The 10732-nt window shown below is 40.9% G+C and overlaps 2 protein-coding genes across 2 annotated transcripts; both read left to right on the plus strand.

Annotated features, from left to right (window-relative positions):
* The first annotated feature begins 1825 nt into the window (after nt 1-1825).
* Nucleotides 1826-6541, plus strand: micos10 (mitochondrial contact site and cristae organizing system subunit 10). The gene is made up of 4 exons (XM_053482904.1): nt 1826-1994; nt 2343-2390; nt 2474-2583; nt 6312-6541. Exons 1-4 carry the CDS (start codon nt 1931-1933, stop codon nt 6318-6320), a joined length of 231 nt encoding a protein of 76 aa, XP_053338879.1. The 5' UTR covers nt 1826-1930; the 3' UTR covers nt 6321-6541.
* A 1369-nt stretch (nt 6542-7910) lies between these two features.
* htr6 (5-hydroxytryptamine (serotonin) receptor 6) lies at nt 7911-10642 on the plus strand. The gene is made up of 3 exons (XM_053482408.1): nt 7911-8949; nt 9361-9495; nt 10036-10642. The coding sequence occupies exons 1-3, from the start codon at nt 8044-8046 to the stop codon at nt 10390-10392; spliced, it is 1398 nt and encodes a 465-aa protein (XP_053338383.1). The 5' UTR covers nt 7911-8043; the 3' UTR covers nt 10393-10642.
* The last annotated feature ends 90 nt before the right edge of the window (nt 10643-10732 follow it).

Genomic DNA, 10732 nt, shown 5'->3' on the forward strand with positions numbered 1-10732 from the left:
AGATTCTGGCCTTCCAGAAGTCTGGAGCTTTTAGGAGAAGTGTATAAGTATCATATGTGTTAAAAAGAGTTTGAGATTATGAGTGGGTTATGAACAGAAATGTAATGCTGTTTAGGTACTGAATGAGGTGCAGGAACATTGTGTACTAAAAGTACTGTATGTTTATTGATGAACTGTGTTAAGTATATGTGCTTGAAAATGTTATACTTGCAAAATACAGTGGGGGAAATAAGTATTCGATCCCCTACAGATTTTCTAAGTTAAGGGTCTAAAGTTTTTATCATAGGTTTATGGTAAAGGATTGAGACAGAATATCAACCAAAAATCCAGAAAAAGAACATAATACAAATGTTATGAATTAAGTTGCACTTCAATGTTGATATACATTTGTATCATGCTTTTTCTTAAATTTTTGGTTGATATTCTGTATGAAGATATATGTATATGAAGTACGTCCAATTTAAACTGGGACTAATGCACTTATCCCAGCGTTTCACCAAGGCCTGGATACCATCAAGGTAGAAAGTTTTCTCAGACTACCTGCTTCACCTCTAACACAGTTGCCTTCCAGGAACTCCTTTTAATGGCAAGGTTAGGACTGTACAGAGGATGTTGCAATAACTCTCAGCCAAGTTGCTTTAGTGTGCACTTTGGTGTTTGTAAATGATTGTGTGTACAGTTCCCTCAGACAGATGAGATTCTTTTGCAAGTTACCTGGTTTTAAGGATCACGTGTTGGACAAGGCACAAAGGTGGCTTAGTGGGTAGCACTTGCACTTTCACGTTCTGGGTTTAATGCCCACCTTGGGTCTGTGTGCATAAAGTTTGTTCTCTCCGTGTTTGTTGGGTTTTCTTTGAGGTACTCCAGTTTTCTTCCACAGTCTATGCAGATTAGACTAACTGCCATCCCGAAATTGCCTGTATTGTGTGAATGAGTATGTGTGTGTATATGTGTGCCCTAAGATGGATTAGCACCTCGTGTTCTATGATGGATGTACCCCACCTCATGCATTAAGTCTTCTGGGGGAGGGTTCAACCCCCCCGTGATCCTGTATACAGGATAAAGCAGTATAGATGAAACTGAATTTTTCACTGAACAGAATAGTCTCAAAAGCCACTAAAATCCCAAAAACTGTAAGGGGATTTAAAAAAAAATGTATTTATTCCTTTTCTTTATTTAAATCTTGAAAAGAATCGTGAAAGTTTTATTTACGTTATCTCGTGTACAAAAGATATTTATTTTGTGGGGAAACAAGTTATTAAATTATGGGGATCACTTATTTATTTGGATAGGTTTAAAGACATATAAACCCACTCATTTATCGTCTGTACCACTTAATCTTGTGAACAACCTCTGGGGGCTTGGAGCCTATTTTTGGAGACTTGGGGCACGAGGCTGTGTACATACCCACATACATACATATACACACACACACACACACACACACACTATGGTAACACCAATTAACCTAACTTGCATGTCTTTGGAATGTAAGTACCTGGTAAAAACCCACCAAACATGGATTCAAACACCTGAAGCAGGAATTGAACCCAGACCCTGGAGGTGCAAAGCGACGGTGCTGTCGGGTAACATTTGTTGACTGTATTCATTTATGTGCTTAGAATATGATCTGTGTATGTGTAGGATAGTAATACCTTGCCCCCCCCCCTTAAAAAAAAAAGAAACATAATAAAAAAAAAAAACATTTTATGACTTTTGGGGCCCCGTATACTGTATACAGTAACTTAAAAACAATTTATTTCCGACTGCTACAGCGCTCGTTTTATTTTAAGCGTCTTCCCTCGCCTGGCCAGCAGATGGCAGTAGTGCTGCGCTATATCGGTGACCTCACAGCTCCACCGGGTTTCTGATTCAAAAGTCAGTCAGATCTCACCTGCTAGGATAATACTTAATAACTAATAACGTCACTATGTCTGAGAAAGAGCTGGGACAGAAATGGGACCGCTGCCTCGCAGATTGTGCTATTAAAGTTGGTAAGAGAGTGTCATGTAATCATAATAAACTAGCTTGCTTAGCACCAGCTAATGATGGTTAGCTCCAGTCAGGGTTATGCTAGCTGCTTAGCTGAGGAGTGTAGCTTGACTTGACTGCTGAGGTAACTAACTGTAGTCGCTTCAGATTAAGGTATATTTCATTAATAATTTAATGTGTTCACTACTTAATTATTTTGCTGTACGGTTGTGATGCACTTAGCCGTGTTAGCTACCTGAGACATAACCTTGAACAGTGAAGCTAACAAACATTAAAGCTTTTTATTTATTTATTATTTCAGTAGAAATGTGCCTGTTTGCATTTAAACCATTATTGTTTTTCCTCTTCAGGTGCAGGTCTTGGTTTAGGTATCGTCTTCTCTGTGGTTTTCTTCAAACGTGAGTGTTTGTGATAATTATTTATCTTGCATTAGTTACAGTAATGATTGAACACTGTGACATCACGTGACCTGTGATTACAGGAAGGACCATGCCAATCGCATTTGGCACAGGAGTAGGACTGGGCATGGCCTATTCCAACTGCCAGAATGACCTGAGGTCTCCATATCTTCTACACAGCAATGTTACTAAGGTTAGTACAGATGGGTGGAGGATAGTGATGTGAGCAGCTTTCGTCTGCGGAATGGAGCTAAATCATGCCCCCAAACGCCCCCTAGAGGTCACCAGATGAGGTTGCAGCAAATTTGGATGTTGGTTGAATCATTCTGAATATTTACTGCACATATCAACATGTATTACATAGAGTTAGAAGTTTTGTACCTGAGCCTCCAATAACAAGCTGGACTCAATATTAACTTAAACACATCGCCTGTTACATTGAACTTCCAGCCTCCTTACACACACAGTATGTCTGCAAAACAATCCCTGCTATCTGTGTCACCCAAATTAGGATTGGTTCCCTGTTGGGTTTGGTTCCTCTCAAGGTTTCTTTCTCTTGCCATCTCGCGGTCTTTTTCCTTGCCGATGTCGCCCTCGGCTTGCTCATCAGGGACAATCTAATCATTCTGGTCTATTCACATTTTCACATATTTCATACACATTTTCATAATGTTTTTTTGATTCTTTAAAGCTGCTTCGCGACCCTGACAGACATGCGCTATGCACATAAAACTAAATTGAATTATAGTTGGGAGCAAGGAAAAAAGCATTTCCTGCCTCCGATTCGATTCCCGCCTCCGATCATTATTTTTGGAGTTTGCATGATCTCCCCTTCATTGGTCGATTTCCTTCCACAGTCCAAAGACTTGCAAAGTTGGCTAATTGGCATTACCAAATTCACCGTACTGTGTGCGCGCTTGTGTCCCTGTGATGGATTGGCAACTCGTCCAAGTGTACCCAAACTCTTGCCACGAGTCCTCTGGGATGGGCTTCAGGCCGCCCCGCAACCCTGAACAGAATAAGCAGTATAGAAATTCAGTGAGAGTAATCAGTAATGATTGGGAGGGGTTATGTATCACAATCGTTTTGTGTGCTGATTCATGTAACCTAAATTAATAAATTTAAATTATTCATCGCTTGTCGATCGGCCAGTGACTGGAATTGGCTGTTTTTCAGCTTGATCCATGCTTGAAGCGTGACCGATAACTGATTCTGTTCTGAGTGCATAAACTTCCGAATGGTGCATCAAAAACACATTTTCAAACAGGAACGTGAAAAGCTGTGCATGACTGCGTGCTTACAACTGATCAACACGTATCAAGACTTTTGTGCAGTTGTGGTCGGAAATTGTCACCGTTTCTAATCCTACAGGTGGCAACCTCTAGTCCACACATTGAATGCATTCTGTGTGATTGGAGTAATTTATTTACAAAGTTTGTTTAGAAATAATAATTATGGTGAATGACAGGAAATTAAGTGTAAACTCTTGTATTTGAAGCAATTTTATATTTTTTAAATGCTAAAGAAATAGGCTATAATTACTTTTGTTCAATTCAGTTCTTAAGCTGCTGAATGAAGCTAAGGCATGAAACTTTGAAGTTATGAGAACTTGGATCAAGGTCTTAAATTGTAACAAAATCGGAAGAAATGCAATATTGTATCGGATATTTATAAAATCAGGATAATTAAAGAATCGCAAGATTAATCGAATTAGCATCTAGGTTAGCAGGCAAGAGTGTCATTATACTGAACCTCACATATAAGCACTCTTGGAAAGCTGGTCCACCAGTCGAATCAGCTGACTAACCAACTGTTCTGTAGTTAAAGAAAAATGGCTTATTAGCAGAAAGATGTCATCTTTGGACATGGCATCACAAACTATTTTAAATAGCGAGAGGTGTTCAAGACAAACTGGAACTTCTTGTGAATGATGGCGTTAAACAGATTTACAGGAGTCAGTAGTACGGTGATAAGACTCTTAGCCACAGTAAAATATCTGAATGGTACGAACTTTCGTCCCACCATTCGTCTGTAAATGACGATCCTGCCGAACTGGCTCAGCAACCACTGCAGACGTTCCTGAAAATTGACATAACTTGTCGTCAACTTGCAGAAGAGACACATCTGTCTGTTGGAACTGTACATGCAGCCGTTCATGAGCACCATGTAAACAGAATCAAATATGCATTGATATCAAGAATTCTCTTTATATATCTATATAAAAGAAGCCAGAATAATAGAAGCTTCTTTTGTTCTTCTTTTGTCTGTTCTCATTATGAGTCGCAACAGAGGGTCTTCTAATCCGTGCATTTTGGCACAGAAGACTGAGATGCAACCCTCATATGCAAATTTTTATCTGGATTTGAGACTGGTACCTGAACCCGACCTTTCCGCATGCCGGACAAGAAGCCCATCACTAAACCGTCAATGTCATGCAGGGAACATGGCATGAATAAACAATAATATTGATAGTGTGATAGTTGAATTATAAATTAAGTACTATATATTATTTAATATAATTATGCATAGCAAGTATGTATTCATAAAAGTATTGCAGTAAAGTTGATTGATGCACTTGTACTAGTGTGCAGTTGTAATAAAATGAAATTTTTTTATAATGATCCGCGGATATGAGAGCCTAGTTTTAGTCTTTTTTTCTGTCATCAATATATATAATATATAATGATGGGTGTTTCCTCCAAAGTAGCTTTGATTTTAAATGACCCAAAGTGAATCACATGAATCAATGCTTCTGCATAAGGAATGTTGATGAGACAAAACCTAAGAACTGTGAAGCCTTTAGCTTTTACCTTAAAAAAAAAAAAAAAAAAACACTTTAATATTTGGTAAAATGCTCCTCACATCCTAGAAGTTTCTAATGATCTAATCTAATAAAATATGGACTTCAATATCCAACCACAGGTGTCTGTGCTTGCCTGCCAGTCATTAACCTTTCTTCACTACCTTATTGCACAAGTATTCAGGAATCTGTGAGTTGAGTCTAGGTGTTGTGTGTACTGTATGTGTTTTATGTTGAAATGAGTCTGTGCCTGTGATAGCCTCAGATTAAACTTCTTGGCTGACAGGAGTGTAAGCTGACATGATCTGTTGGAGACCGTCCACCTGAAGGTTTGGAGTGTTGTGCCTGATCAGATGCTTTTTAAAAAATATTTATTTATTTATTTTTGGCAGACTTCGGTTTTAATGAGTGACCGAGTTACCGATCAGCTTAGACCAGTCTGGTGATTCTCCTCTAATCTCTGTCAGCAAAAAGTTGCTTCCACCCACAGAACTGCTGCTCACTGATTTTCTTTTCTTTTTTATTTCTTCAAAACCATTTTGTGTAAACTATGTGTAAAATTCCAGGATATTAGTGGTCTCTGAAATACTCACACCTACCCTGCTAGCACAAAAGAAAAAAAAAAAGCCACAATCAGTCAATAAGCTTACATTATAATATTTGGTGTGAACCTTATCTGAAGCTCCTGACCTGTATCTGCCAATTCATTATCTGATTATGTATTCCTGAACATTTATGTGGTCATGTTTATTATATATGAAGCTTTGATTTCTGGAGGTTGATATTGTACCTGTTTTTTTTTTTTTTTTTCCAAGACATTTTTCTGAAAGGTAAATTGAATGAATCAGATTTCATGTGATTCAAATTGCTTCTTAAATTAATCGTGTGGAAGAACGAAATCAATACAGTGAGTCATGTAGGGCAGGCCAAGCAGCTGATATTTTTGGGATAAACACCAAGCACTGTCATTTTCCCTTCCACTTGCGAGCACAAAAACTGAAGCAGTTTCTTCCTGGGGAAGACCTGCTGTTTTAATTAACTTAAAATGCATCTGGTTTTAAGGAGGTAGGATTATATTGATTTATTCTAACACCAGGTCGTTTTGTTCTGTTTCCTTGCAGGAGCAGTAGCACTGGACATGTGAAGGATTTCATGTGTTTTGTTGCTTATTTGAGAGTCAGCTGACAAATATGTCTTCATAATCCAACAACTCTGTGCCTGAACCGAGAGTGAGCGAGAGACTGTCTTCATTTAATCACATTGTTTATAAAGATATTGTTGGATACTGTAGATTTGAGAATGCTGTGATGTGGGAAAACATGCACCTATAAAACACTATTTTATGGCATGATCTCTGTGTCCTCTGTAATATATTTTAAATATCATATAACAGTATTGAAATAAAACTTTAAACCATCCTGAAAGTTCCTTTTTGGATTGAGTTCAGTTCAGCTGCTTCTGGTCTCCACCTGTTAAGCACCTCTTTATTCTAACACAATAATGATCCAAAAAAGTTCTTGCAAGAACAGTATTGTCAAGCGCATTTGCAAAACCCATCATGCACCGTGATGAAACTGGATCTCATTAAGAGCAGCCTGGGAAAGCAAGACCAAGACCTACCTCTGCTTCCAAGGAGAAGTTCAATTAGAGTTACCAGCCTCAAAATTAACCTTTTAGCTGTATAAAAGCTTCACGAGCATAACTAGCAGACACATCTAAATATGAACGGTTCCAAGAAAATTATTTATACATTTTGTATGCCTTCTGCATTGCACAATAATACCAGAACTGTAACCGGGGTTTTAGGGAGTTCACATCAATGTGCATGCCTTACGAGTTTAATTACATTAAGTTACTTTAGGATTTTGCTCAGCTCAGTTCTATTATCTGCTGCAATTACTTACTCTTTCCCAAGCCTTCAATTTATTCCAGCAGAAACATTCAGCTACTCAGTTGAGACAAAGGATGGAACAATACATCATTATGTGGCTATAGAAAATAAATCAAAAAAAGAAAAAAAAAATTGGCTCTAGCGATGTACATGAAAAGCAAAAAGCTTCTGAATAAATATTTCTAAATTATTCTTTAGTGTACGGAAAAAGGCCACTCTTGATTAATTCTGTATTAGCACTGCCTGCGAAAGTGCGTATGCATGCATTAAGAGTGCGATGCTCAGACACGTTCTGTCCTCGGTAGCTGCATGCTCTGTTAGGAGACACGCTGGAGTGGAAGACACAGGGATTAAGGAGAAAAAGAAGTGCTCCAACACACAAACCTTTAGTACCCCTGTAGACGATTTCAGATTTCAGAACACTACACAAATACACGTACATGAACGTGGAACTTATAAATGTATTGCACAGCATTGGTCTTTTAATTATCTAACAGGTGCTTGACGTAACACACTAAAACACTAAATTCCTGTGCTCTCATAGTGCAGCGTCTCACTCAATCACACACACACATTCGTACACACACGCTCACAGTGGTGAAGCCCACCTCTTGCTTGCCCTCCCCCAATGTGTGTCATCATGACACGCCGCTTTGAAACACACTTGATAAGCACGGGATTACTCACACTGGTGCTAAGCTTGGAAGAAGCCAGACCTAGACAGGGCAATGTGCAATTTTACCACTCAGCTTTTCTCTGAACTGAATTCTGCAGCTTTTAACCATGCAAGAGGAGAGACGGGAAGGAATCCCGCATGCTGTCTCGGCTCACCTGAAAGCCATGTGACCTGCAGACGTTCTTTCTGAACGAGGTGCATTGGAGATATTTGTGTTGGCATTTTATCTCCATGTGACTGAAAAAAGACAGCAGATGATACCGGACACCACAGACGGGTTTGAACAATGAGCGACTCCACTTTTTCCCTAGCAGAAGATGTGGATCGTAACCTCAACAGGAGCATCCATACAAACAATGTGTGGAGTGTTAGTGGAAGCGGTCCGTGGCTGCTGGCGGTCATCATGTCCCTGATAATTCTGCTGACAGCTTGTGGGAACATCCTGTTGATAGCTCTGGTGTTCGCCCACCGCTCATTACGCTGCACGTCAAACTGCTTCCTCGTCTCCCTGTTTCTTTCGGATTTGATGGTAGCTCTGGTGGTGATGCCACCTGCCATGCTGAACGTGCTCTGTGGCACCTGGGTGCTCTCTCCAGGGTTCTGCCCTGTCTGGCTTTGCTTCGATGTCATGTGCTGTAGTGCCTCCATCCTGAACTTGTGTGTGATCAGCCTGGACCGCTACCTCCTCATTATCTCTCCATTACGCTACAAGCAGCGGATGACCCCTCCCCGGGCTTTGTTGCTCGTGGGTGGTGCCTGGGGATTGGCAGCACTAACTTCTTTCCTGCCAATAGAGATGGACTGGCACAGTCTGGGCCGTGTACAGGACCCCTCCGGGCATGTCATGGTCAATGACACAGCTCCGTGGTTGAGCTCCTACTACCCAGCTTCATACTTCCACGTCTCCAACACAGGCATGCTGTCTTTACAATGCCGTCTGCGAGTCACCCTGCCTTTCGCCTTGGTCGCCACGTTCCTCACTTTCTTCCTTCCATCGACAGCCATTTGTTTCACTTACTGCCGCATCTTGCTGGCCGCGAGGAGGCAGGCGCGTCAGGTAGAAGCTCTCACGTATCCTCCGTACCCACAACATTCACCCGGAGAACCATCCCGCCCTCCGTCACTCGGACACGCCGCACAAGAAGTAGACAACTACAGCCACCAGGATCCTCCAACGATGAGCCAGGCTCCGGTGAGAACAAATAATCAGGCAATTGAAGAAGTGAGAGCAGGGATGCTTGGCATGGAAACAGGTGAAATAAAGCTAAGTTAAATAAAACGACAAAATTGCTGGACACATTTTTACTGTGCATGTGGATTATGCAACCATATGCCCTCGCTGTAGCCTTGCCTCTTTTGTACTTCAATTTGTCCTTCAAATAATCAAAGAAAAAGAAAAAAACGTGCATCAGGGTCTTGAAAGGGCTTTTCTTTCTTTAAAAGGGGTTTATGTAATTCTTAAAAAAATGTAGAAAATATATTAAATAACTTCACGACCAATAAGAACATAATTACCAGGACATGCCTTTGTTTGGTTAGAAATTAATTAATTAATTTTTTTACTCACATCTGTCTAAATGTGTTTGGCCCCTACCTCTGACAGCTGTCGGTAAACAGTGAACGGCGTCTGGCTCACAGGCAGGGAAAGAAGGCTCTAAAGGCTAGTCTGACCCTGGGAGTTCTGTTGGGGCTGTTTTTCAGCGCATGGCTGCCCTTCTTCATTACCAATATGGCACAGGTAGGCATCCTTAACTCCTTGGTCAATAAAAAAAATCTTTGTTGGACAAAATATTTGTTCCACATCCAAATTTTATAACTTTTTTCAAGTTTGTTTGAAAGACGTAGTTTTTCTAATTATGCTTAATTACACACATCAACACCAGCCTCATAAACAATGCGTGAAGGCCCGATGTTTGAAAGACGAATGAACCTATTTAAATCTGTAATTAGACCCATTTTGCATTCACTGATCCACCAGCTCACACCCCCCATCTGCACTGACACTCTGCGCCCACAGAAAGCACTGCCGGCATGGAGTGTTTTTGGGCCCCGTCTGTCTATTTCCCTCCTTCACACTCAATATGCTGTGTGAATATCTCTCCATCTCTGTCTCTCTCTCACTCATCCGCATACCCTTTTCATCTTCTCTCAAGCCTCCCCTTTGCCTTTCCTCTGCACACACTAGACATCAGTGACCTTTTTCCGTTTTCCTAGCCTACTCTACATATTGACCCTGTTCCTGTTCCTCATGGTGACCTTTGTGTATTGTTTTGTTTAGGCTGTGTGTGAATGCGTGCCTTCTTCCCTGTTCGACGCCATCACTTGGCTCGGCTACTGTAACAGCACCATGAACCCTATAATCTACCCGCTGTTCATGCGGGATTTTAAAAGAGCCCTGGGGCGACTCATGCCCTGCTGCTGTTCCTCTCACATCCCCAGACGCCTGTCTCCTCCGCTTTCCCTTTCTCTGCGCAATTCAGGAGAGCCTCAGTTACAGATAGAGCCGCCCTCGACTGCTTCAGACCCGCCGCAGCCACCTGCTACAGCCACGGACGCTGTAAACCTGCTTGATGCCGAACACGCAGAAATTCACCTGCCTTTACTTCTGCCCAATCAAGTAGATACGCTGGACTAATGATGAAAAAACACACACTGTGGACATGTGAACAGATATAGCTTACATGAGAAATGAACTAGGATAGGGAAAAAACAAAACATGGCGGTAAGTGTTACCATTCTATTAAGGCCGCATGTTAAAATTATCACCCTTAACGAAGCCGTGTGGGGGCGGTGTAAAGACAACCAAACCGAGGCAGCATCACGATGTGAGGATAAGCATGCACGTAGCCTGGGATATATTTAAGCAGAATTACACAGCCAGAAACACATCTTTTGCTACTAGCGTTGCCATAACAACTACAATGGAGGAAGACAAAGACGAAAGTGAAAGAAACAAATTAATAGCCTCCATAATG

Source organism: Clarias gariepinus, chromosome 22 (assembly GCF_024256425.1).
Source record: "Clarias gariepinus isolate MV-2021 ecotype Netherlands chromosome 22, CGAR_prim_01v2, whole genome shotgun sequence".
In the NCBI taxonomy this organism is placed as follows: domain Eukaryota; kingdom Metazoa; phylum Chordata; class Actinopteri; order Siluriformes; family Clariidae; genus Clarias; species Clarias gariepinus.